Source organism: Prionailurus bengalensis, chromosome A2 (assembly GCF_016509475.1).
Source record: "Prionailurus bengalensis isolate Pbe53 chromosome A2, Fcat_Pben_1.1_paternal_pri, whole genome shotgun sequence".
Classification (NCBI taxonomy): domain Eukaryota; kingdom Metazoa; phylum Chordata; class Mammalia; order Carnivora; family Felidae; genus Prionailurus; species Prionailurus bengalensis.
Window position 1 is genome coordinate 15869080 of NC_057348.1, and position 27569 is coordinate 15896648.

General features: G+C 57.6%; 2 protein-coding genes across 4 annotated transcripts in view; one reads left to right on the forward strand and one right to left on the reverse strand.

The window, feature by feature from the left end:
- Window positions 1-257: 257 nt before the first annotated feature.
- FYCO1 (FYVE and coiled-coil domain autophagy adaptor 1) overlaps window positions 258-27569 on the reverse strand; it is a 73116-nt gene continuing 45804 nt past the window's right edge. For all 3 annotated transcript variants that reach the window (XM_043587224.1, XM_043587222.1, XM_043587223.1), the window contains 4 exons: window positions 14226-14321; window positions 11277-11487; window positions 5480-5589; window positions 258-3546 (listed from right to left, as the gene is read on the reverse strand). In XM_043587224.1, the coding sequence (XP_043443159.1) occupies window positions 3471-3546; window positions 5480-5589; window positions 11277-11487; window positions 14226-14321 (493 nt within the window). In that variant the 3' untranslated portion in view covers window positions 258-3470. The remainder of the gene's footprint in view (window positions 3547-5479; window positions 5590-11276; window positions 11488-14225; window positions 14322-27569) is intronic.
- CXCR6 (C-X-C motif chemokine receptor 6) lies at window positions 22598-27015 on the forward strand. The gene has a single exon (XM_043587225.1). It carries the CDS (start codon window positions 25128-25130, stop codon window positions 26151-26153), a length of 1026 nt encoding a protein of 341 aa, XP_043443160.1. The 5' UTR covers window positions 22598-25127; the 3' UTR covers window positions 26154-27015.

The following is a 27569-nucleotide window of genomic DNA, read 5'->3' on the forward strand; positions in this document are numbered from 1 at the left end:
CAGCCGGGTTGGAAGGGCGCCTTGACTCCAGCAGGCCTGAACGCCGACCTCACGGTAGGCGGGGGTGGGAGTACCCAGATGCCAGGCCACACGACAAACCCGTCGGAGCATCTGGTGGCTCGAGCCCTTCTAAAAAGCCGGGTACAAGCCGATGCTCTATGTCCCAGCAGGGTGACTCCACACCCCCGTTCCGGTCTGGGTAACTTCATCACTCGCCTCAGGTCCCGGTGCAAAGAAAGACGACGCTACTCCCTGTGTCATAGTGTTTGCTTTATTTAAATCCTGAGGTTAAAAAGAAACCCGTTCCAAACAGTGCCGCAGATGCTATAAAGAAGTATGTTTGGGGTACAAAAGTTTCTCACTCCCACCCCCCCCCCCCGCCGTGCAGGTGGGGTGTTGGCAATTTGATGTGCTTCTGGGTAGTTCTTTGGCAGGTAAGAACGCAACGGGTCCCCAGACCCACTATCCCGTAAGGCCTCGAGAATGGAGGGTTAGTCAATTAAAGTGCAATTCTGATTCGGAAGCTGCCCAGCCAAGGCCTGGGCATCGCTGTGCAGCCCCCAGAGGCAGGGGCATCTCTGGATAACACTCATCCTAAGGTTCTAAGGAAGCCTGTGTATCAGCGATGTCTCCCGAAATTTAAAGATAGACCCTAGGCGAGGGGATAACTGGAAGCTTTTAGGAAAACCATTCCCTTCCTTCTTCAGGTGCAGCGTGTGGCTTCTTCCCTTTCTACTTTTCAAGCCTGGTGGGGTGTTTCAGTTCCAGATTCCTTCTTGGGAATTTCTTTGCCTGCTCGTGATCCAGGTGACCGGGAGTCCAGCGGGATCCAGCCACAAGGGCTCTGCAGAGGCCACGCTTTATCCCGACACCCTTCCTTGCTATGGGTGGGCGTGCCTTAGAGGCTGTGTCCTTGGGGAAGGTTGGTGGGGAAGTGGCTTCTGAGCCAGAGGTGGACCAGGCAGCTGGCAGGAGTACTACAGGGTGAGTGACTGTTATTCAGAGAGCCGGCCATCCGGGGGCTTCTGGGTTCTTGTTGCGTTTCGTTTTGTTTTGCATAGTGATCTGGGGTCCCAGGGAGGTCTCCTCCTGATGATTTCTAGTGTCATTCAGTCTCCTGGCTGGGGCTACCACCTTCAATGGTTGTTCTGCATTGTCATCTGCGGTTTTGGAAAACTCCCCCCACCCCCAAACCTCAGAAAAGTCGAGAACCTGTTTAAAATGAGAATAAAGTTATTCGTACAAGCCACACTGAAACAGGCCAACGTGTTCTCTCTAGTTGCGTTAACGCACAGCAAACTCGAGCTCACGCTGCAAAGTAACGAGGGAGAAGAGTCTGTCCGGCACAAACAATAAATAGGATATGGAGCCAGGACGTGACCGCCGGGGGATCGGGCGACCCTCCGAACAACTGCGGTCAGGGTCAGCGTTCCGGAGCGGGGGCACTGCATGCCACCAGGGGCCCCTGTGCTCCTGGAGCAGCGGCTCTGGGCTGGCTTCGCAGGAGCCGGGCGCGCTAAGCGTGTTGTTGGGCCCCTGCCGGGCTGACTGACAGAGGTTCACGAGGGGGCTTGGGTGGAATGTTCCAGGCCTTTCTCAGGAAACACAGGAGCTACTAGCTGCACAGGATGGTGGGGGCACCATCAGCTGGCCAGTCGGCATGGCATCCTGGGAAAGCGCTCAGAACAAGACTCCGGACCGCTCTGGCTTCTCTTTTGTGGGTTTTGTTATTATGAGCAGCCACTCTGGAACCATCCTCAGGCCGTGTGGCACACCGGGGAGGGCAAGCGTGGGGTTCGGGAGAGTCTCTGGGAGCCCGGCCGCATCTTGCCTTGGTGCTGAGCACGGTCAAGGCCTGGGCCACTGGGAGATGCTAGAGACCCCGGTGGCTTTCTGCCGTGGGCGGCCGCTCCAAGGAAAGAGCACGAGAGGCTCGGCTTTTCTCTGGGTTGATGTCTCCGGAAGGTTCTGTTCACCAACCCCCTTGCCCTGCCCAACCTGACTGCAAGCAGCCACGTCCCCAGTTAAGCGACAGCTCCAAGTCTATCGTGGAGGTTACTCCCGCCCCCCCCCCCCCCCCCCCCGCCCCACGAGTCCTCTCTGCTGGCTGGTAGCTGACGGGTCTGTGCTGGACGTGGCCTGGGGTCCCTGACCTGTCCGAAGGGGGCCGCTCAGATGCCCCGCTCACCTGTGGAAGTGTCTGAGCCCCGACTTCAGGCTCTGGCCTCTGTGAACCAGACACAAAGAGGCCATCGAAGGTGAGCTCTGTACGGCGGGAGAAGAGGAGGGCCGCGGACAGTGGGAAGGCTATGTCCTTCCAGGAAAAGGACACAGGATTCCTCGGCCCCGAGGGGAGATGGCTCCTGGGGGTCAAGTGTAGGCTGAGCCACGGGAAGTGGGCAAACGGGGTGCTGGGGAGCAGGCGGGTGGCAAGTGGGGGCCGGGGAGTGAAGTCAAAGCAGATTCGTGAGTGATGCCTGTTACGCTTGGGTTACCAAAGACTTTTGTTAAGAAGGCCCCGGGATTTGAAAGTGGTTCTTACCCTGATGATGATCGTTACTAAACACGTCTGAAGGTGGGGCAGAAGCTCTTATTTATACAAAGAGCCCATCAGCTGAACAGTGCGTCCTAAGGGCCAAGGCGCGATGCTGCCTGTCGGTCAGGCTGTCAGGGTTAGTCGGCTTCGGGGCTTCAGCCGCCCGTGCAGAGACAGCGCCGCAGTGCGCGTCCTCAGGGGGGTGGCTGAGGGGCCTGCCTGAGTGAAGGGCTTTGCGCGAGGACAGGACTTTGCAGACAGAAGAGCCAGGAAGAAAGTGGAGCTCGAGGCCCCTCCAAAACTGTTGAGTTTGAAGCAGCCCCAAATTTACTGGGGCAGGAAGGGACAGAGGCATGACGGGAAGAGGCTGGAGGGAGTCGCCGGAGGGGCCCCCCAGGCGCCCTGACTCTCAGGATGGCCCCGTGGCCTCCTTTTCCTGGGAGGACCAAGGGCCTCACGGCCTGAGGACTCAACAGGATCTGGCCGGGACATCCCGGCTCATGGTCGCCCAGGACGCCTGGCCCCTGCTGGGCAGAGTGGGGCCTTTCTCTCCCCGGGCACAAGTTGGGATCATGGCCTCTGGCCTGTGCAACTCTCCACGGGGGCGGCCTGGAGCCAGCTGTGGCTCCGGGAGAGGTCGATGGTCTCCTGAGGGTTTAAACCTTTGGCAGAGTGAGTGTCCCTTTGGGTGTGCGGATAGTCGGGTCCCTAATCTCGGGAAACGGTGCTTGAGCCCTTAAAAGCCATGGAGGCTGAGAGTGACGGTGCGGAGTTCTGAGTACAAGGTGCTCCAGACAGAGCAGCTCTGAGGGGTGGCCCGTCAGCTTTGGAGCCGCTGCCTTTTTTTTTTTTTTTTAGTGCTTTATGTGACAGGTGAGCAAGAGTAGTGTTTCCTGTGGATAAAGTGAAACTACTAGAATCCAGGTGCTTGAGGCTACGGGAAATCACTTCCATCGTAGATCACAGGCCTGTCAACCGTCAAGCGATAAAACACTTTCTTGGAGACAAACCTGAGGAAACAGAAGTGGAAAAGGAGGGTGTCACTCAGACGCAGAAGCCCGAGGGCAGCGGCTGCCGCTGGGGCCTCCGCGGGGGGCTGCGGTGACCTGGCTGGGTGGGGAGGGGCCCCGCGGGGAGGCCTGGGCCCCTCACCCCGTTTGTCCGGCAGAGTTCTCCCCGGGCAAAGGGTCCGGGGGGGTCCTGGGACGTCAGCACCGACTGCCCTGGGGCGTGGGTGCAGAAAAGCCGCAGGGTTGCTGCTCTGCAGCCGTTGGGGGTGGCGGGGGGCTGCACGGGGAGGGGGTGGGTGGAGAGAGCAGACACTGAGAAGAGGTCTCTGGGGGAGCATGGGTTTCAGCCCCCCCGGCCACCTGAGCGTGTTCTGCCGTCCACGGTTCAGAGCTCTCTGCAAGGCCATAAGGCCAGGGTTTGTCACAGCAGCACGGCCACCTCTAGCGGTAACTAGGAGCCTGCCTGGGGCACAGGACTGCGTTCCGCCCTCAGTGCGCCTCTCCTCCGCCGCGCCCACAACCCGCAGGGAATCCTCATGAGGTGGCATCTGTGCTCACGGCCAGCGCACAGGAGACGGGGCTCAGCTAAGGCCCACAGAGGGAAGGGCAGGGCCCGCGCCTGGCGGACCCGCACCCACTCGCCTGACCGCTGCCCCATCCCGCTGCCCTGCAGGGGGCTGGGGCTCACGGTCACTTGGAGCTCCGGAGGCCGTTCTCTGGAAATGCTGAGCCTGTGCCCCTGAGTCCTGCTAATTCAAGGTGCGTGTGTGTTCATGGGGCAGGGGAGGGGCAGGAGAGGGGAAGGAGGGGGGCAGGGGGGGAAGTTCATGCTCTTAGCCTCTCGTGTGTGGACGCCCTTGGCCACAAGCCCTGGAGTTCAGGGCCTGAAGGTGGTGAGGGGTGGTACGGCTCTCTTCTAGAATATGCTATCTAGTCATTCTGCTAAAAGCCAAGTGGGCTGGGAAGGGTGCCCCGTGGGGGGATGTGGCCACTAGCTCAGGGCCCCACTCACAGAGGATGTGGCTGGTGCCGGTCAGGCAGGTCTCCTAAAAAAGGTGGCCCCGACAAGGGCTTATGCCGAAGCCAGAAGACACAAAAGGGATGGGTGCCAGCAACCTTAACCACCCCCGTCTCCTGTCTCCGGGATGTGGGGCCCTGGCGCATGGCACACGCCCAACCAATGTGCTCTTCTCCTCCACTTCCTTCCTCGGCTGCCCCTCCAGCTCGTGTCCCTACATTCCCAACGTCCTGCCCTCCAGCCCTTCACTGCTGACCCATATCTGGTGCTTTGATGTAGTGCTTCCCAGAGAAGGCACACGCTGCTCCCGCTGCCATGCTGAGAAGGCCCAGGGGCTCCTCCTCAAAGCTCTAGTCCTGCCATTCATTTCCCTCTTGCTTGTCCGTCCGTCCGTCCGTCCAACCATCCATCCAACCATCCACTGTTTCTACTGAGCCCCTTCTCTGGGCTGGGCAGTGGGAGCTTGGACACTCGCAAGAAGCAGGGGGGCATACGGTTGAGTCCAGAGCCTGGAGGCAGGCCCTCTGGACCTGGAGGCAGGCCCACCGCCAGCTGTGTGACCTTGAGTGTCACTCTGTTACGCATCTGGTCCTCAGTCCCCTAGCAGCACGGTGAGGAGAACGGTGGTCGCTCCGACATGGGGGTGTTGTCGGGAGTAAGTGAGTCAATAAGGGCGGAGGGCTGAGAACCACCTGACATGAGCTAAGACTCTGTAAGTACTATCCCGTGTTTTATAAAATCTATAACAGACCCTAAACCACCACCGTATAGGGGTCTAAGGTAAAAAACAAAACAAAACAAACTATTAATAATAAGTTACCAATAATTAAATAGTCTCTTTTAAATGTCCACCTCTGTTCTTGGGGCCAGGAGGCAGGTGAGTTGTTCTGGATGTTAACGAGCGAGCATCCCTACCTGGAAAAGGTGTTGTCGAAGATGAGCATGTAGATGCCTGGTGTGCGGACCTTGAGCTGGCCTTGGATGTTCTCCTTGTGGGAGCTGCATCGGGTCGTGGGGATGAGGACCTGGGAGGAAGAGCAGATCAGAAAAAGTGTCAGGGAAGCCGAGAGGGCCTAAAGGTCTTCTGGGCAGAGCCTTTATTCTGGGAAGGGAACTAGGCCCAGGGAGGCTAGGCGCCCTGTCTGAGGTCGCAGTGGAGCAAGGCTGGGGCTGTGGTCAGCCCCAGGAGCGGGGAGGGGTCTTCCACATGCCCTGCATTTGTTGATAACCTGTGTTAGGGAAGAGGCTGTGAGCATGAGTTTCACGCGGCATCGTGAACTAGTCAGCGCCCCAAAGGAGTGGCCCCAGCCTCTCTGACCATGGCCAGTGCCAGAGTGTTCCACATGTGGAGGACCACTCATTTTATGGATTCAGGAAGCTGGGACTTATTCGAGGTGAAGTCCATAAGTCTGGCTGGCTCCGATTGGACCGAGGGCTGACCTGGGGTCAGGTGAGCCCCACAATTGCCCCAGGTCTCCACTTGGAGAGAAGGGAGCAACAGCCAGATGGGACAAGTGGAAAACAGAGAGGACGATGACAGACTCAAACCTTACCTGATCAATAAGCCCACTAAATGTAAATAGTCTAAACATCCCAATTAAAAGGCAAAGATTAGCAGGTTGACCCAACCCCATCATGCCTATAAGAAAAGACGATTTAAAGGTAAAGATACAAATAGGTTGAAAATCAAGGGCTGTAAAAAGATGTATTGTGGTAGCATGAGTCAAAAGAAGGGTGAATTGACTGCCTTAACATCAGACGAAACACATTTTATATCAAGGGATGTGGCCAGGGATAATTTCCTAATGATAAAGATGTTAGTGCATCAAGAGGACGGGCCAGTCCTGACACCGATGCCCCTAATGACTGAGCTTCAAAACCCACGAAGCAGGGGCGCCTGGGTGGCTTAGTCGGTTAAGCGTCCGACTTCAGCTCAGGTCACGATCTCACGGTCCGTGAGTTCGAGCCCTGCGTTGGGCTCTGGGCTGATGGCTCAGAGCCTGGAGCCTGCTTCCAGTTCTGTGTCTCCCTCTCTCTCTCTGCCCCTCCCCTGTTCATGCTCTGTCTCTCTCTGTCTCAAAAATAAATAAATGTTAAAAAAAATTAAAAAAACAAACCCACGAAGCAAAAAGTGGTAGAATTGCAAGGCGAAATAGGTGAATTCACAGTTATGGTTGTATATTTCAATCATGGATGGAATAAAAGACAGGAGCTCAGTAGGGAAATGAAGACTCAAAGAACAGCATCAACTAACTCAATCCAACCGCCGCTTATGGGGCACTCCACCTGACCATGGCAGAACAAACCATCTTTTTCAAGTGCGCTTGGGATAATACACAGTAGGCCATCTTCTAGGCCATTAAAAAAAAAAAAAAGCAACACTCATATTTAAAAGGATTCAAGTTATACAAAGTTGGTTTTCTGCCTGCAATGGACTTAAATTAGAAGTGAATAGATCTCCGGGGCACCTGTGTGGCTCCGTCGGTTAAGCGGCCGACTTCAGCTCAGGTCATGATTTCGCAGTTCATGAGTTCAAGCCCCGCGTCGGGCTCCGTGCTGACAGCTCGGAGTCTGGACCCTGCTTCGGATTCTGTGTCTCCCTCTCTCTGCCCCTCCCCTGCTCATGCTCTATCTCTCTGTCTCCCAAAACTAAATGTTAAAAAAGAAATTAAAAAAAAAAAGTGAATAGATCTCTAGAAAATACCAAAATGTTGGGGCGCCTGGGTGGCTCAGTCGGTTAAACCCCCGACTTCAGCTCAGGTCATGATCTCACGGCTCGTGCGTTCAAGCCCCGCATCGGGCTTTGTGCTGACAGCTCGGAGCCTGGAGCCTGTTTCAGATTCTGTGTCTCCACCTGTCTCTGCCCCTTCCCTGCTCATGCTCTCTCTCTGTCTCTCTTTCTCTCAGAAATAAACATTAAACAATTAAAAAAAAAAAAAGAAAATACCAAAATATTTATAAACTAATTATCACACTTTTAAATAACCTGTGGGCCGAAGAGAAATAAAAAAATCAAGTGGGAGATCCCAAAAGCATGGGAGAGAATTGTGCACGGCACGTTCCAGATGCCACAGTACCTTTGCTCTGGCTGGGAGCTGCTGGTGGAGAGGCAGTAGGTAGAGCCCAAGACAGGCCTGGGTGGGATCAAGATGAACGAGGACCTACTGTGTGTAGGCTCTGGGGCAGCCACTCCTGCACATGGTCTCCTCAGGTTCCATTAACGGTCTCTCACATTCTTATTTCCATCGGGCACTGAGAATTCTGAGAGGTTGAGAGGTTGGGTCTGCTTCTGTGGCCGGTAACCTACCAATTCTGAGCCTGGACATTCCAGCAAGCACAGGCAGGAAGGAGCCGCTGGACAGGAAGGCTTGCTGTTGACACAGGGGCCACTGGGCGCCCCACACCTCAACCTCAGCATTTACGGCCTTGATTGCAAAGCAACCACCGAGAGCTCGTTGGGCATTAGAAGTTTCTGTTCTGTAGACTTTTCACGCGTCTTGATTCCTGTTTTCCCACCGGGGGCAAAATCTATGAGATTTTCTCTGGCCAAGCATCATGCAGCTGTAGTGATAGGAAGATGATGGGGGGGGGGCGGGGAGTGGTCTCTGGAATAAACCCGAGGCAGGTCTCCGCTGTGCAAGCTCTGGGGGTGCCTCCCACCAGCGCCAGTGCCTGGGTGGCTGTGCCCTGATTTACACCACGTGTCTGCGAGACAGCACGAGTTGGTTTCATTTATATTTGGACGGGTTCCTGTGGCCTGGGGCTCCCGTGCAAAGTGAGGGTTCTATGCTACATGGAAGAAGTGAGTCACAAGAGGCCACAAGAGGCCACGGTGGTGGTTGCTGGGGGGCGGAGGTTTGGGAGTGACTGGCCATGATGTTTCTTTTGGGGATGATTAGAGTGGCAATGGTTACATAAGCTGTAATACGCTGTATTTTAATGGGTCGATTATTTGGTATATGAACTGTATCTCAGTAAAGCTGTCTAAAAAATACAATGTCAAGCATCCTTGCTGCCGGTGCTGGTCCCTCCCCTGAGTCTCTGTGACCCCAGACAGGCTGTTGAGTTTCTCTGGCCAAACATGGGTCCCCACCCAGAGAGAGGGCAGGGCCTGGGTCCCGTTTCCTGTTCTGTCCCCAGGCTTTAAGACAGCGGTCGGCACACAGGCAGCCTCAAGTCCTTGATTTACTGTTTCTCTGGTCAAGCGTCTTCCCAAATTCACAGCCTTTGATCTCAGTGCTGAGGAACGACCTTGTCCCCGTGGAAACACTCTGGAGAGGAGGGGGCCCGGGGAGGGGGCAGTGTCTGCTGCGGGCTGTCAGAGATGGGCCTGGCCTTGTGCTGTGTGGCTCCCTCCACCAGGGCACGTCTCCTGGTGTGGCCCAAGGCCTCCTCCCCTGATCGCTGCGCCCCAGGTGCCCGCCCGTCCCCACCATGACACTCTACCTGGAGTCACGGTTGTCTGTTCACTAGGGTCTCTCTCCTGAAGGGCAGATCTCACGTTGTCCCTTCTCTCTCTCTAGCTCTGATAGGCGTGACAGAGCCCGGGGTTCAGCAGAAACTCAGGAAGTGGCTGTGAGCAGACCCCGAGTCCCTCATGTCTGCACCTCCATAATCACACTTCTGGGTGCTGCAATTTGCTCTGGACCCCGGGGTTTCCTGTAAGGCCCAGGTTGGTCAGGGGATCCTAGGGGGAGTCCCTTAGACGGCCGCTGAGGACATGCACCTGGAAACAGGTTCCCAGGCTGATGTCTGTTCAGGGGACCTCGGGGAGAAATAACAGCAGCCCCACGGCAGGCTGGGGATGCTGGGCTCCTGAAGGCAGACAGCGCCCGAAAGCCCTTCTGGCTTGCCCCGTGTACGGGCTCCTTCTGCCCCCTGGCGTCCACTCTGAGAAACACACGGGTAGTCCTGACCCCTGGAGGTCACCTGGACGCCAGAGATGAGGAAGCTTCCTCCGGGTCCCCAAGCCCGCAAGAACCACACAGATCTCCCAGGGCCGTGAGGGTTTGGCGGGTGAGCGACTGAACAAGGGGAGAGGCCCACAGCTCGGCCATGCGTGGACAGGTGGAACAGCAAAGGCCTGGACACCCGATTGAGTCCCTTCCTCTGTCCCTGCCACAAACAGCCACCGGTGTCTGATGCGGGACGACGTGCTGCTGGTCCCTGGTAGGTCTTGGGGCTGTGGGGGCGAACGGCCCGGCTACCGGAGGCAAGTTCCTGCTGAGCGTGGCGCTGGCCCCGGCAAGCCACTCTGCCTCTTAGTGACCTCATCTGCCAACGTGAGCCCTGCACGCCAGCTGCAGGGCGGAGTCCGTGCCCGCTCCCGAACTGCAAGCCCCAGGACCGCCTGGGGGCAGCCTCGGAACCCCAGGGAGTAAGGGCTCCGAGCTCGAGCTCGGAACGAGGCACGGCCAGGGGCCCCCCGAAGGGAAAGGGGGTGCAGAGCGTGAATGAGAGGCTCCACAGAACGAGGCCAACTCAAGGAGGCTGGAATTAAGTCGTAGGAGTGAATTTGGAGAGGGCGGGAATGACAGAGTCGTCTCTGCCACGAGCCGGTACCAACAGGGCAGGGGACACGACAGCGAGCCAGACAGGCACGGGGCGCACGGGCGAGCCTGCTCTCCTTCAGCTCGGGCCCGCACCCCGCCTCTCGCCGAGGGTCCCCCACAGCCAGCGCCCCACAGGCGGAGGGTGGGGGGGACTCAGGGATTTTGTCACACAGACGTCACAGGAGGCTCCTTTCAGGCGATTTCGAACTGCTCTCCCCCACCCTTCTTCTCGCCATGGCTGGCACCTGGAAGTTTCCGCACGGTATAGCCGCTAAGGGCCGCTCTGAGCTCTAGGCCAGCCTGGCCGTCCTCACCGGTCCTCCCACCCACAGTGTGTCAAACGGGACAGGAATTTCCGCCCAAACCAGCTCCTCTCCCCTCTGCCGAGTCAGTCAGCCACCCACGGAGTCCTGTTCAACCTCCTGTCCCGGGCTCTGGATCCCACCCATCCTTTCTATTCTGGCTCCCAAGCCCCTGGAGCCAGGCTCACCGGACGCACCTGGGGATGCCCGTGTGTCCACACTCTGCTACCCGCTGCCTGGATTCTGACCGAGTGATGTGGCGGTGGCCTCAGGCGTGGGTGTTTCTAACGTGCAGACAACACTGAGACCCGTGGCCCAGGCCATCATCAGCATGCCACGCTGAGAATGTCTTAGGACTTTATGAGCTTGCATCTGCCACTGAGATTTCAAGCCCCACCCACCACCCAAGGGACACAATGGCCAGGTGTCTCTGGCAAGGTCTCTGGGGCCCAATGCCCCCTAACCTCCTCCACGGTGCCCTCCTCTTGCTCTGCACAGCCGGGCTAAAAAAGGATCCTTAAACCGGTCACGTGTCTGTATTCTTCGCAATTTCACCCACTGACCTGTCCCAAGGTCAGACCGGAGATGTCTGACACAGGAGCAGCCTTCAGACGCCTGAGGACAGTGCTCTGGAGCCTCCAAGGTCTTTTCTTTCCCAAGCCGGCCAAGGACAGGAGCGTTGCCTGCCCCGTGGGACGCAGCCCGGAGGGCCCGCCCACCTGCTTTCTCTCCACGTCCCTCTCACGGCCGAGGCCCAAACACTCCAGGGGAGGCCTGCCCAGCAGAAGGCTGGACGGCCACGGCCCCGCACCGGGGAAGGTCTGCCCAAGCACCCTGCTGGCGGAGGGCCGGCCTTACCTTACACTGGTCCAGCGGTGTGTCCTCGGCCTCCTGGAAGACCACGCTGAAGGAGATGCTCTTGGGGTCGGAGGAGAAGACCCAGCTGATGGTGAGGCCCGCCTCAGCCACGGTGATGGGGATGACGCTGTAGGTACTGGACCTCACGAACAGCTCCCTGTTGCTCTCCCCGAAGTTGGCGATCTCTTCCACCGTCAGCGGTAACTTTATCCTAAAACCCAAGGGCGGGGAGGGCCCTGATCAAACGGGCAAAGTGCCCGAGTCCCCTGGCCAGCTCGTCTGCGGCTCAGAGGTGGCCGGAAGCCCTGGAGGCTCTGGGGAGGACAAGGCCTTGACCAACACGCTTAACTGTGCGAGAAACCTGGATGCGCAGTGTGCGTCGAGGCACCGGGGACGCGTGTAAAGCGCGCAGGTGACAGTCCCTGCGAGCCTGTCGGAGAGGAGAACGGCCTGAGGCGATCCGCGCGCCGCGAACGGGAAGCGGGTGCGGAGGCCTCGGCTTTCTGCAGCTTTCCCGGAGCGGCCCTGCTGCCCGGCACAGGTCCCCTCTCCAACTCCCTGCCGCCCTTCATGTCATTAGCACCAGCAGGAAGCACGCACGTCCTTAGAAACTTCCCGCCCTCTGGAAATCTGGGGCCTGCTGTAAGACCGCAAGGGGGCACCCTGATTTTCTTAAACGCAGCCGTCCCAGATTCTTTATACGGCAGGGGCGGTGGGGCAGGGTGATGGCCTCGGGGACGCAGGCTTCTCGGGGACCGTGTCCCCGGTCCTAACGCTCGCCAGCTGGACAACAGCCGCTTCCGTAAGTTTAAGGGTTTAGTGACAGTGAGCTCCTCTGTTCCCAGGGTCCTGTGCGGGGCCCAGAGTGTGGAGCCAGAGGGACCCGGGTTCCGGTACCTGCTTTGCTTCCCTTCCCTCCTCCTGAGCCTCAGTTTCCTCATCTGCAAACGAGGACAACCAGGCCTGCCCGCTGACGGGTGTGAGGCATACATCAGAGGATGAACTTGGCGGAGGGGGACTGCTCCCTGAGGCTGCCTGTTTTCCAACTCGGTGGCGCCCCCTCCTGGGCCGTGCAAGTCGGGAGCCAGCATGTGAGCACGAGATGCGAGGACAGGGCCTCCAGTGCTGAGCTGCCACCTCAGGGGCGGTGTGGCCTCGAGGGCGAGTCGCATCCCCTCGACTGTGAAGCGAGGAGGTGGCGGCCACTACGGGCGGGGCCCTCTGCTCCCAGGCTTCATGTGCTATCACCACGGCCACGTGAGGAAGCAGGGTGCCCCCCCTTGCACATGAGGAAGCCAAGAATCACACAGATGAAGAGACTTGGTCCAGGCCCACACAGGTCTGATAGGAAGCCATTACCTGTCCACTCCACCAAACTGCCTTCCGTGGCGAAAATATGTTACTGTCCCCTTCGAGATGCGGCGGTGGAAACTGAAGCTCAGAGAGGTTAGGTAACTCGCCCAAGACTGCACAGCAAGTAAGTCACGGGGCTGAGAGTTCTATCTGCCTTCAGAGGTGTGGAGACGGATGGAAATACCACCCCCCCCCAAGCTATGCTAATGAGAAGAGGAATCAAGGATTAAAAAACCCAGAATGTGGGGCACCTGGGTGGCTTAGTCGGTTAAGCGCCTGACTCTTGGCTGAGCCTCAGGTCATGGTCTCGTGGTTCCGTGAGTTCGAGCCCATGACAGGCACTGTGCTGACCGCGTGGGGCCTGCTTGGGATCCTGTCTCCCTTTCTCTCTGCCCTTCCTCCACTTGCACTGTCTCTCTCAAAAATAAATAAACACCCTACTTTGTTTCTGTTCCACGGCCAGCGCCACCCTGTGACACACTATGTAATTTACTTGTGTATTCCTGTTTAATGTCTGTCAACCCCTGCTGGAATATAAGCTCAACAGGGGGGCTCTGTTTTGCTCAGTGATGTACTCCGAGGACCTAGAACATACCCGGCACCTAGTAGGTGCTGAATAAATACGTGTGAGTGAGTCCATGAGTACGGGACTCAATGCAGCGACTTATGCAGCCGCTGGACGCGACACAGAAGAATAGGATACACGAAAATACTCACGCAGTGTGGGGTTTTACAAGACTATAAAATGAGATGTAGAATATCCGTTTGTGTTGAAAAATGAGGTACCTATGTATTTAAAAAAACTGGAAGGCTATCCCCCGAAGTGGTTTCCTTGTCTCTATTTTCCTGTTTTTCTACAGTGAAAACGTATTGCTCTTACAGTGAGAAAACAAAAAAGTTATTTTCAAAAAAGAAGAACACAGGGCCATGGGTGTGAGAACGGGATGACGCTAAGGGGACACGGGGAAACTTCCGACGGGGAGGGAACCGCTCCCCGTCTTCACTGTGGTCACACGGGGCTGAATCACTGTTCCTTTCTGGACCTACGTTCCCTCTTCGGCAGAACCGGGTCACGGAGCCGGGTGGGATCGGAGGCCCCCGAGATCACAGAAGCCACTGGCCGCGCCCGGCATGGAGCCTGGCGGGATGATTGACTACAGCGTATTATTTGTCAAAGTCAAGCACTGTCCACATAAAGGGGGAAGTTTACTGTCCACAAATTGTCCCTTAAGAAAAAAGGACAGACTGGAGCACCTGGGTGGCTCAGTCGGTTAAGCTTCCGACTTTGGCTCAGGTCGTGATCTCACAGTTCCTGAGTTCAAGCCCCACGTCGGGCTCTGCGCTGACAGCTCGGAGCCTGCTTCGGATTCTGTGTCTCCCTCTCCCTCTGTCCCTCCCCTGCTCACTCTCTCAGAAACAAACATTACAAAAAGTTAAAAACATAAATAAATAAAAGCACAGACTGAAAGCCAACATGGGTGCCGAGTCAGCCTGTGGGGTGCCCCCGGCTCTGGCACTGGAGGCCGGGGCTCCCCCTGTGGTGCTCCTGTCCCCCAGGCCCCCTGGGAAGCCCCTGCTCGGGGCTCAGTCACTCACATCAATTCTCCAGACTTCAGCAAGCAGACCTCAGCATCCTGCCCCAACAGCATGTCTTCGGTGTCCTCAGGGGTTAGCGAGTTTGACACGGCGTCCCTGAAACGTCACACACGAGAACACAGCCATTTTAGCCATCGGCACCTGGGGGTCCCACAGCCTTGGAGTCACGTGGCCAAGCTCAGAATGCCTGGGATCCTTCAGTCACAGAGGCCACGACAGGGGCTGTGGCAGGCTCTCCAGGTAGGGGCGAGGGGCTGGGGCCACGCGGGCAGGATGGGGAGAAGACCACGAGGCCTCAGTGGTTTCCCTGCTGGGGTTCTGGTGGGCATAGGGAGGGGCCGCCCGCAACACAAAGGACCACGGTCCGACCCCGCGCCAGCCAGCGGAGCAGTGGGCAGCACCGTGGGTCCCGCCTGGGGACCCATGACAGCCAAGCCTGCTCTGGCCCATCTCGGGGGTAACAAGGATAGACACCCGGGGAACGGTGCGGGCCAGGAGGGAGCCGAGGGGCACGGCCATGGGCAGAGAGTGGACCTAAGCCACATCCACATCGCCTCTTTCCCTCACAGCCCACTATCGGCTGCACTGAGAGCCGGCGGTGGGGTGGTGGGTGCCAGCTGCCAATGAAGACACACTGTGCTTTCCACACAGTGCCCTGTGGGACGCTGGGGCCAGGGGCGGAGGGCAGAGAATCCCCGCATATTTACACAGTAAGTTCGAGGTTCTAGGAACCCTGCAGCAAAGTCATCTCCTGGATTTAAAGCTAGCGTTCCTGCATTTATTTGATCGTGGGACATTTGATTTTTTTTTTTAAGTTTTTTATGTGTATTTATTTTGCGAGAGAGTGAGCAAGCGCGGGGGAGGGGCAGAGAGCGAGAAACCCATGCAGGCTCTGCCCTGCCAGCACAGAGCCTGACTCGGGGCTCAAACTAAGGAACTGTGAGATATGACCTGAGCCGAAACCAAGAGTCAGATGTTTAACCGACTGAGCTACCCAGGCGCCCTGATGGTGGGACATTTTAAGCCCTTCCTGAACCCCCTGCTCTGGGAGTGCAGACTGCAGGCCTCCTCCTCACTGACGGGGCCACAGAGGCACAGGCAGCTCCCGAGACGCGGGCCCGAGCCCCACGCCCCGACTCTAGCTCCCTGCTCACCCTGCCAGGCCCCAGTGTCCACTCAGCCAATGGCCGAGTGGGGCGTCAGACCCAACCAGCTTGAGTGCGCGGTTCTGCTTAGAGAGAACTTAGGTCCAGAAAAGAAGAGCCATTTGCCCCGTGGGCAGGTGTCAATAAGGAAGATCTCCCACCTGGCACAGCTTCTTCCCCAAATGTCACAATAACCCCCTTCTCAACTGCCCGGAGGGCTCTCCCCAGAGGTCTCTGGGGTGAGGTCAGTGCGCCCCAAACCGCCCCCCTCCCACCGCCAACAGGTACCCTTGGGTTCTCACCAGCCTGGCCCCGGGGGACACTCACTCGACCTCTGAGGCCCTGAAGGAACTTGAGTGAACTCAGTCCTGCCCCATCGCACCCCACCCCACCCCGCCTACTGCTGAAGTGCCTGGAGAGGTCAGCCCCGGTCCGTGGTGGGGTGGGCACCGCACAGGATACTGACTCGGGCACGGGCCGCGTCCCGCAAACGCTCTCCGTCTGAGGCAGACTCATGCGCGCGCGCACACACACACACACACACACACACACACACACAGCTGGAAGCATCCTGCTGGAAGAAGTGGGGGGGGTCTCAGCATACACAGTGGCACGTGCAAGGTCAGTGGCTGGCAGCAAGCATCCGGACCACGTGCTCAGACAGCCCTCCGTCCACCACCTTCACACCCACCTGGGCACCAAGTTCGTGGCTCCACCCGGAGCGCAGCCGTGATTTGTGCTGGAAAACCGGTGTGCCCGGCCGACGGCACAGTCTGGGCGGCACGGCGGGCGGCCCTCAGCCATGCCTGGGGATCCTCGTGCTCAGCTGAGCTCAGGACCTGACCTGATACCGTCCCTGGGACACCAGGAATTCAAGAGAGCATAGCGGCTGAGGCCCAGAGCTTCTGCCTGGAGGCGGCAGACATCACCTCTGCCTGCAGGGGATTCTCCACCCGCCGCTGCTGACATTTCACTGCCAGGCGAGTCCCACGGCCAAGCCCACGACCACGACCACGGGGGCGGGACATTCATCCTTCCACAGGGAGAGGCACCGACACAGACAGGTCGGGATGCAAGATGTGCCCGTGGGGAGCGGCTGCAGACGGTCTACCTGAAGGTCCCCCTGAGCAGCCAGGGGCTCTCCGTGTGGGGGCAGAAAGGGGTGGTTTAGAGCAGACGACACCCAGCAGGTCTCCGCGAAGCCTGTCCCGGCTGTCACTCGCCTATGGGGCCGCGGCGTCGGCACACGTGGTGGTGCACCTGCACGGACTGCGCGGTGTGCACAGTGTGGGGGATGCGACAGGCAGCTTCCCCGGGGGCAGATACACAGGCAGGTGCAGCCTGCTCCCACCCGCGAGCCCTCCTTCCCACTCCTCCCTGCACCCCGTCTACCATGGCCCTGGTCACCCCAGGCCTTCCTTCTCTTCTCTGGGTCCTCTCTCTCCCTGGGCTGAGGGCCCTTTGGAAGTAGGCCCGGCGCACACGGGGCGGCCGCTGCCGTCTGCGGGAACCACGCGGTGCGCTCGCCGCCCGCTAAGCGACAGACGTAGGGGTGCAAACTGCTCGCGTGGAAGTTCAGAAGAGGGCGGAGAAATGCTGACAAAGGGAAGAACCGAGGACAGGTCCCGGAGGGCTGGAGACCGGGTCACGCATGGTGTGGCAGATGCTGGGTTCGCAGGGCGCCCACTGCTGACTTACAAGGCCCCTCTGTCCGGGGGGAGAGCCAGTGCTGCCCAGGGAGAGGCCTCTGGCCTCCTGGGAAGCCTCCGGCACGAGACGGAGCTTCAAGACGTCACGCCCACTTGCCACCGGGCTCAGCAGCCCCTCTGGCATTTAGCTCTGTCGGCTGCTGGAGGGTGAGACGGCTGTCAGGCACTGCCGCGAGTGGGTGGTGGCGGGGCCAGCACAGGGAGCTGCCTAGATAACCAGGCACCCACTAGCACCCAGCTGCCCGGCTGGGGCTGTCCGCACACAGTCCCCGTCGGCCGGCCGTAAGTGGCACAGCCCGTCTTCAGACACCCTGCCCTGCAGGGGCGGAGCGTGGCCCTGAGCAAGTGGGCACTCCAGAGGCAGGAGAGGCAGGAGAGGCCGTGTGGCTCCGGGTGGGGTCGTCACTCCGAGGTGGTTCCAGCCTTGGCTTTATGGCTGTGACTCTGGTGCCCTTCCCTCCTCCGAGGTCTGTTGTCCCTTCTCCACGTGGGCGAAGGGGGCGGAACCAGATGGGCTCCAGGCGGCGCTGGCTTGAGGAGGCAAGGTGTTTCAAAGGACCCTCCCTGGCCTTCTCCACTCTTGCCAGGGAAGGCACAGCGAGAACACGCCTGCTGCTACTGAGGGCAAGCCTGGTCCCTCGCTGTCCCAGTCTGACCTCCTCCCTGCCCGCCTCCTTCCGTTGCTCTGGCAGCCACTGGCTTCCAGATCCAGAATCACAGAAGGTCAGTCAGTGCAAGAGGGTGTTCAAGGGACTGACTATACAACCCCCACTTGACGCCCACGGACACGGGGCTCCTGAGGAGCAGAAAGGGCCCGAGGCCGCTCAGGCCATTTGCTTTCATCCTTGTCCAAAGTGCAGACACCGTGTGAGAGAAACAAGTAAGCAGGGATGGAATAAACTCCAACGTTGTAGTTGGTTCTCTTGGTTTTCCAGCATCGAGGATAAAAGATGTCCTAACCTGTCATTCCTCTTCCTCCAGCTCCCCATCTCCGACCATGACAAGCCCTGATGACCCGTGGGTACATGCTTCCCAGGGTAGGTCCCCAGCCCCTGGCGGCCCAGGCTGAGACCCTGCGTGAGGGAGCTGAGCAAGGCAGGCATGGGCGGGTGATGCCCTCTCGAGGGTAACGATTAGGGGCATAGAGGTTTCTTCTCAAGGGCTTTTCAAACTGTGGCTCGAGACCCGTTTAGTGGGTCGTGAATCAATTTAGTAAGTTATGACCAACGTTGGAAGAACGTGAACGGAAAGTACCAATATGGGGCGCCTGGGTGGCTCAGTCGGTTGAGCGTCTGACTTCAGCTCAGGTCGTGATCTCACGGTTCGTGGGTTTGAGCCCCACCTCGGGCTCTGTGCTGACAGCTTGGAGTCTGGACCCTGCTTCGGATTCTGTGTCTCCCTCTCTCTCTGCCCCTCCCCCACTCGTGCTCTCTGTCTCTCTCTTCCTCAAAAATAAACATTAAAAAAAATTTTTAAAAAGTACCAATGCAACAGTATACCGCACGTGGTAAGGGTTAGTACTGTTTCACGAGGCTCTTGCTTTGCCTTTCTGTGCATGCACGCAAGCCCTTGGGTGGTCCTGTAAAACGTGTCTCTTACTGTGGGATGCGGTAGAAAAGCGACTTTTCTAGATCAGGATTAAAACAAAATTTAAAATTAAATCGGAGGATTACAAACAAGCTTGCGAATGCCGGGGAACAAAAGCAAGGCCACTAGGGGGCACCCTAACTCCTCCCAGAACAATTTCCTTCTGTTGCCACTGCGGTGTTTTCCTCAGAGGAGACAAGTTCACTACCCACAGGCCCTTCCTCCTCTCCTTGCTCTGGCCACAGGAGCCCACTGCTAGCTATGGTGACCGCTGACGACGTGTCACCCTCTCCCGCTGAGTTTCCATCCAGAGCCTGTGGTCGGGAGAGCCGAACTTGGCTCGAGGCACGCACACCTGTTTGTCAACTTGCTCCACCCTCTGGGGCTGGTCACCTTGGCGTCCCTTGGGGGTCCTGCCCCGCCAGTCTATGCTCAATAAATGTCTAGATTGCGTGCCCTGGGTAAGCTGGTTTCTGTCCCAAATGTCCCCAACAGAGGACATGACCAAGGTTCTACTTTAGAACCAAGTTAAGAATAAAGGGGACCAGCGGACGGTGAGGAAATCCCTGGCAATGCAGTCCAGGGGTCCATGCCTGCTTGGGTGAAGGGTCACAGGTGAGGTCCCCCCGGCTTGGTTCTCTACAATAGTTTCCGCTCACAAATCAAAATGCCTGCCTTTTCATTTAATTACTGTATAATTTGAATCCTGCAAGCTGCCTGGGGAAGCAGGTCCTCTGGCTGTTGGGACTGGCTGAGGAAGGCAAGGGTGCCTGAAAAGCCCCCCGTGGCCTAAGTCTCTTGCTGACATCCTTCCTAGCCTCGCTAAGCAGCCCTTTTCACTGTGCCCGATTACCCAGGGTCCACAGTCCCCAGGCCAGCTTCTATCTGTGGTCAGGAGACGGCTCTCTGCTTACGACGTGCTGCCCAGTTCAGCCGCCACCAGCCTCAAGGGGTCATTTGAACTCAAACTCATCAAAAATTTTAAGACGCCAACAATTTGGCTCCTTGGTTGCAGTGGCCACACTTCAGGTGCCCCACGGCCACTGTGTGGGGGCAGCGCGGACGCAGGACACGTCCGTCCTCGCAGACAATGCTCGTGAACAGCACCGGCTTGCAGCACAGGGCTGAGCTGCGCGGGGAACCGCAGTGTGGGACCCGGGGGCATTTCCACATTTTACTATTCAAAGTAAATTCCCGGTAGTTTTCCTTTTAGTCAGTGGCTTCCTTTTTTACCCAAGTACCAAGCGATGAAGAACACTTGGTATTTTGGTTTCTAATTACTTAGTAACCGCGGTCCGACCGCGACACCCAAAGCCGCATGCCTAACCTCAGAACCAAGAGCCAGGCATCACCGGGCACGCCGCTCCCAGCTCACTGCTCGGGCTAGTTCTCTGAGGCTTTCGGTCCGAATTCATCCTCCACGGCCCCCGTCATCCGCCAGGGCTTTGGAGCTAGATTTCTGCCAGCAGCAGTGACCGCCTCACTCCGGGGTCCTGGGATGGACACTCCCCCCGGGCTCTGGGTTGGGAACGTCAGGTGCCCGGGAAAAGCGAGCAGGTCGGCGCTGACTTCCAGGACAGATCCGCAGCAGGCGCGGCCGCTGCTTTCCGTCTGTCCTTCCCCCAGTTCTGCTTAGAAAACGTTTCAGTATTCCAGGGGGAAGTCTAGGACCTATGCCTGGGTGTCTGCCCGTAAGAATGCTTAGAGCTTGGTTTCAGAGAAAAGGAAGGCCTTCAAAACAAAGAGCACTCCAAATCGGCAGACAAGAAGTTGCAAGCGGGCGCTTTGTAAAGTGGTTGAAATAAGGTTCTGTGCCGCCCCCCCACCCCGCCCCGCCTCCGACGCTGTGAGCGGCTCCCTCCTCCAGCTCAGTTGCACGTCTTTCGCTGGAGAGCTTTCCCCTAGTGAAGGGTGACGACGTGCCCCCTCAAATACCTGCCCCCCCAGCAAGCGTGCGCACGGCGGTGGGGGGCACCGGGGTGAGCCCCGTCTCTTCCCACGGGGTGCAGATGCTTGCACGTCCGAGACAGCAGGGCATGGCCGCGTTGAGGGTGCTTGACAAGGCTCAGGCTGTTCTCTGTTCTGTGGACTGGTCCCAAACGACACAGCTGGCCTGTCCCCGGGGAAAAAAGCTCCTCTCTCCGAGCTCCGAAGGTTCCAAGATGAAAGGCTGGCTCACTCTGAAGGGATGTCTGTCGTAAAAGTCCTCTTTCAGAGGAGGGGTGCTTTGGCCCCGCTCGCCTGCGGTGTTTGGTTCAGCTCGTTCACCGTCCACTGGCCTGTGTTCCCCCCACCATCCGCCCAGAGGCAGACACCCCGCATAGCCTCCCGGCTCCTGCCCTCAGGGGAACATCTCGTTCGTGTGTACCAGTGCGGAGGGAGCGTTTTAACTAGTTCGTTCAAAAGGCCTTCAACATCCACTGGCGGTCTCCCAAGCTTCTGCTGGGAACCCCCCAGATAGCTCCACGCTCACACGGACCCTCGTGACCTGGCGGCTCCGGGGGACAGGAGTGTCACGGGCAAGCGAGCTCCTCTCTCGACCCTTCTGCTTACTCATCTGTGAAGGATGAGGGCTGGACGGCTAGGTGAGACGCACCCAGCGCGGAGCCTGGCTCCTAGTGGAGCTGAGTGCTAGTCCCTAGGTCCTAGGCCGTGCCTGGCCCCTGCTCCCAGTGCCTGACACCCTGCCCTTAGGAAGAGCCACAGGAGCCCGTGTGACCAGCAGACGTGCACCGGCCACGGTGGGGACCGGGCTGAACGCGGTGCAGGGTCAGGGGAGGGAGGCCTGGTGGCTCAGCGCGAGTCTGCTGCTGGGAAAGCGGAAATGGAGTCCACACCTCCAGAGACCTGGGTTTGTATCCTGGAAGCGCCAGTTTTTAGCTGTGTACACGCCAGGCTGTTATTTTGGCTGGGGTCCTCAGTGTTTCCATCTATAAAATGGGGTCAGCACTGACTTTGCAGGGCTGCCGTTTTTTTGAGTGGGGGTCAGTGGCTATCAAGCATATCCAGAACCCAGGCCACGGCACGCACTTTGCAGTGGTCCAGACCCAAACGGTTCCAAAGGGACAGGACTAGCGAGTGAAGTAATCTTACAGTACAAATGCCACCATCGTCACTGGGCTGCCTGGGCCAGACCTACTTACTGCTCCCCTTCGGTTTATAAACAGAAACCCTCTCAGGTCCTGACAGATGACTGCGTCCACAGCCAGGCGGCAGGGAGGGTAGCGCATCGGAGCCGCTGCTCCCTATCTCTGATCTCCCAAATTACGCGCGTGCAGGCAGGTCATGTGGATTCTGATGTACGAGGCAGGGGTAGGGCCGGGTCTCTTATGATCACCAACCAAGGGCTCTCAGAAGATATTCAACGGAAACACGCACCACATCACAGACAGGTAGAGGCAGACCTTGTGCTGTGAACGTTCATCTCTGCAACACATCGACAGCGCCTCTCCACTGGTGAGTCATCCGTCTTCTTTAGAGTTAAAAGGCAGGTGCTAACCCCGGTTTGCTGGGGTCCTCTGATCCCTGCCCGCGGTGCAGTACCGTGTAAATGCCCGGACTTTAGAGCCCGACCGCTCTCGGTCTGAATTCTGCCTTTGCCCCACGACTAGAGAATTGTGGAAATGACTTAGCGGGGTTCGGGGCACACAGTCCGTGCTCGTAAGCTGACGGCACTGGGGGTACCCTCCCCGGGAGACTAGGACAGGCTGGCCACTGTCCACATCTGTTCACGGAATAATCTCTCCGTCTCCATTTTCGTTTCTTCTTCATTATAATTTACAACACTGGCTGCTGTCTAGTTTCTTTTCTCAAGGTAAGTCAATATACCACTGCAGAGACTTCAGAAAAGGAGAGACTTAGGGGGAAGGGAAAGAAGTCAGCCCCGACTCCACAGCCAGACGCAAGCTGCTGATCAATTCTGGGCTTTTTTTTTTTTTTTTAATGTTTTAGAACATATAGTCAAAACTGGGGTGTCTGGCTGGTTCAGTCGTGGAGCGTGCGACTCTCCATCTCGGGGTTGTTAGTTCAAGCCCCACGTTGGATGTGGAGCCTACTTAAGATATATGCACATCTGAGGAAAAGGTCTGTGGCTTTTAGGAGATTCTCAAAGGGGTTTATGATCAAATAAAGTTCAGAATCATGACCAATTTTACATCCTTTTGGACATCCATTCATTGGAATACTTAACAGCCAATGCTAATTGTGCAGACTTACTCTGTTGTGAGACATTTAAGCGTACTGCTTTCTCCCGACTCACTAAAAGCACTTCCTAAACCTAAACATAGTTTGAGCTATATTCTATTGTCTGAATTGTAACTTGCTGATTTGTTCAGTATCAGACATTTACACTGCTTCCAAAGCTGAATACTGTATTACTTCAAAAAAAAAGTTGCATAGATCAACACAGGGCTTTGGCTACTCAAGGCAAAGAAATGAATGATCTTAACCTTTCTGGAAGGGAAACTCATTCTCAGCTACTCAATCTGCACAGAGCTGGGCGGTTTCCAGTCCGTCGGCACAGCACCCAAGTTTGCCAATTATCACAAGCGAGTTTGCACGGGCCCATTGAGGAAACGTGTAACGCCAGCGCCAGGAGGATTTTCTTGCAAAAAGGCAAGAGGGAGGCAGGCAATAATGGAGATGTGATGTTACTCTTAAGGAGAGCAGAGCCGCCTGTGCACATGCTAAGAGCTGAAAAAGATGTTTCTGTCCCCGCGTGAAGCAGGAACACACACACATCATCTGACCTACTTAACCCAGGAGTCCGAACGGCTGGCAGGGTAGCGTTATTACGGCTGGCCCGCCACCCTTACTGATCTCACATCTTGTGGTTGAGTGGCAGGGGCTTTTCACAGAGGCGTCTTACCCCAAGGCGAGCTTCCTCCTTGCAGAGAAAGGGCACTCTGTTCCCAGGAGGACCGGCAGGGCTGATACCGTCTCCAGTCAGGACAAGGAGTCCTCAAGTCAATCAGAAAGGAAGACGTGATCTCTCCTTGTACATGCCCTTGTCCGGCTGGCTGACATTCTGCCTTTGCTACACCAAATGCCTGTTCTTCTCGAAACGCCTTCTTGAGGTGCTAGCGAGGTATGGCCCTGGGTCACCGGAAATGAGCCGCTGCGTGCCGGCTCTCTGCAGGTCAGTGACCTGGCTCCCCAGGGCCGGTGCTGCCGTAGCCGCCTCTGCTCTCATGCCCGAGTACATCACCCTTGCGTCCTGTCCCTGCTCCTCGGCAGGGTCACAGGGCAGAAGGAAGTGACGGCCCTGAAAGGCCGGGAGCCCCGGGCAAGAAAGGCGGCTGTGGTGGCCGCTGCCTGCCTCACTGCAAGGCTGGCCCCCCGCTGGCGGGCCTTCCATTTGTTCAAGGAGACCCCTTGGGCATAAACTGCTAGTCTCGAAAGCTAAAGTGATGTTCCCTTCTGGGGAGATGCTCCGTTTAAGAGGGTCCTGGGGATCAAGAAGTCTTCAGGAAACCAGGCTCCGGTGGAGGAGGGTCGTGTGACGGGCGGTGAGGGGCCGGCTGGGCTGGGGCTGGGCTGGGGGGGCAGCTGCCCGCTTCCCCGGCCGTGACCAGTTCAGCCACAGTGCTGGGCAGCCGGGGCTTCCCAGGCCTGTCTCCCCACCTCCTAAATCTAGGCAGCTAAGGGCAAGAAAAGACAGAACGGACCGTCTACCCTGGTGGGAGAGGGTCAGCCCGCGAGCCCCTGCTGGTCTGCAGAAGTCTCCTCAATGGTGGAGCCCCCGGGGAGGGGGGCTACTTGGCTTAGCTTCCGCAGTTAGCAGCTCAGGGCTCTCATTCAACAGAAAATGAGGCCCAGGATGGGCGGACGAAGGCAGGCCTGACCATGAGAGAGCAGTTCTTGGGGCGCCTGGGTGGCTCAGTCGGTTAAGCTTCCGACTTCGGCTCAGGTCACGATCTCGCGGTTTGTGAGTTCAAGCCCCGCGTCGGGCTCTGTGCTGACAGCTCGGAGCCCGCAGCCTGCTTCAGATTCTGTGTCTCCCTCTCTCTCTCTGCCCCTCCCCAGCTGGTGCACGTGCGCTCTCTCTCAAAAATAAATATTAAATGAAAATAGGTTAAAAAAAAAGAAAGTTCTGCACTTCCAGGAGGGCAATGCCCACACTCCACCACATGGTGACCTTTGCCTTCAAGGCCAGCTGGCACAGGATTTTATGGACTGTGCATGGGGGTCAGGTATGTGTTGTCTGTGAGGCGGGTGACAGCCTTAGAATCTTAGGGCCCATTCAGGGTCCCTCATCCCGCCCAGGCAATCGCCCCTCAGCTCTGGCTGTCTCCAGGGTACTGGAATGTGCTGCCACTGACCAGAACTCAGGTGGGTTCAGGAGATGACTACGCGCCCCCTAAAAGTGGGGCAACAGGACTGTGGGAGGACAGGAGGTGTCCCCCTCGGCCCTGACTGGAGTTCCTGTGTCTGCCTCCCAGGTGTTCATCAGAACGCACGCCATGGCTGAGGACGACTACGTGGACCCCGGCTTCTTCAACACCTCCAGCGACGGCAGCCGGGGGCACGAACGCTTCCTGGAGTTCCGCAAGGTCTTTCTGCCCTGCATGTACCTGGGGGTGTTCATCTGTGGCCTGGCGGGGAACGCGCTGGTGCTGGTCATCTACGTCTTCTACCAGAAGCTGAAGAGCCTGACGGACGTGTTCCTGGTGAACCTGCCCTTGGCCGACCTGGTGTTCGTCTGCACCCTGCCCTTCTGGGCCTACGCGAGCATCCACGAGTGGGTCTTCGGCGACGTCCTGTGCAAGACCCTGCTGGGCATCTACACCTTGAACTTCTACACATCCATGCTCATCCTCGCCTGCGTCACCATTGACCGCTTCGTCGCGGTGGCTCGGGCCACCAAGGCCTACAACCAGCAGGCGAGGCGGATGGCCTGGGGCAAGGCCATCTGTCTGTTCATCTGGGGGGCCTCCCTGCTGCTTTCGCTGCCGCAGATAATCTACGGCCACGTCCTCTATCTCGACAAGCTCGTCTGTGGTTATCACGACGAGGAGATTTCCACTGTGGTTCTCGCCACCCAGATGACACTGGGGTTCTTCCTGCCCCTGGTCGCCATGATTGTCTGCTACTCGGTCATAATCAAGACTCTGCTTCGCGCCCGGGGCTTCAAGAAGCACAAGTCTCTGAAGGTCATCTTCCTGGTGGTGGCTGCGTTCCTGCTGACCCAGACGCCCTTCAACCTCGTGAAGCTAATCCGCAGCACGAACTGGGAGCACTACACCATGACCAGCTTCCACTATGCCATCATCGTGACGGAGGCCATCGCCTACCTGCGGGCCTGCCTTAACCCCGTGCTCTATGCCTTTGTTGGCTTGAAGTTTCGGAGGAACTTCTGGAAACTCGTGAAAGACCTTGGCTGCCTCCCTTACCTGGGGGTCTCAGGTCAATGGAAGTCTTCCGACGATGCCTCCAAGACCTGTTCTGCCTCTCATCACGTGGAGGCCACCAGCATGTTCCAGCTGTAGGCCTCGGCCGGGCTTGGAGAGCCGCCCAGGAGCTTATAGGAGCATGGCTGTGCGCTCTGGACGCCACGAGGAAAGCTTTGTTTAGGACTTACGCATTCTCACGGAGAAGGCATGCGGCAGCCGGTGTGGGAGCCTGCTTCTCGGGCATGAACGCAATCTGCTCTCTTCTCAAACCCTCAGGCCTAAAGCTCAGGGTTGGGGGAAGGGCTCTAAAACCCGGAAGGGCTTTCCTTCCTCTATCCCCAAGAATGCTGGCTCCGAGGGAATGAAGTGCGACCCTTGAGACCTTAGGCCCTCCTCCGTGGGGGCTGGGACCGGGTGCTGAAGGGGGAGCATGGCCACAAAGCTGCTGAGGGCAGGTGACACTCCAGGCTCTCCGGTACAGAAGGTTCTTCTGGCCACTGGGAAGCGGGGAGACGAGAGCAGCCATGAGAACGAGGGCTCGTCCATCTGGCTCAGACCTCAATCGCCAGGTACCTGACAGAAATGAGATCAGGTTCTGCCTCACCTTCGGGTTTCGCCTTTATATAGAGAGATGATTATGTTCTCTTCGGTTCATCTCGGAAGGAGGAACACCAGGGGACATGAACGGCCCAAACGAATTACTCAGCTGAGGGTCCCAGCGGTCCACAGGATGCTAGGAGAACGTGCAAAGCAGAGTTTACGACCATCATGGATCTAAGCAGCAGTTCTGAATCGGATTCTTGGGTGGGTTTGCTCATTTAAAAACTAAGCTGTCCAATGCCCGACATGCTCGCACGCAGATAAATCATGTATCAGTGTATGTAGGATACAAACACACGCATATCAAATGGCATATGTCTTTCGTGGCTACGAAATAAAACCCTTTTAAAGTCTCCAAGCTATGTTTATCCCCAGGCACACTTTACTTTGCCGTATGCTTGGCACATACCAGAGGTGATTACTTGTGGGCTCAGAGCATTGGGAAAGCAGTTAAAATTGTGAACTTTGAGGGCGCGGCCCGATCAAGGAAATGGAACACACCAGTGATAATGCTTTCACCGTGGCTTTCAACCTCCTGCCCAAAATGTGAGGTACGCTTGTGTCACCTCTGTAACATGGTCACACGATGAAGCAGTTCTAAATGGCAGACGCTTGTGTGTGGTTTTTAGATTAGATCCTTGTAGCCGTCGGCTCTATCGGCTTAAAGTTGCCTTTCTGGCTCATGCTTCGCAAAACCACTCACCAAACTGGAGAGGACCAATCACCTATGGTGAGAGAGCGAGCGAGCACACAGGCAGGGCGGTGGGTCCGACCCGGCTGAGCGGTGGGGCTACGGGGCTGGTGTGGAGCCCTAGCTCCGGTGCTCACTGGTGAGCATGACCAGCTGGCAATCTCTTAATCTCTTTTGTTTTGGTGAGACACGGGCCATAACAGCCCCCACCTCTGGGGGCT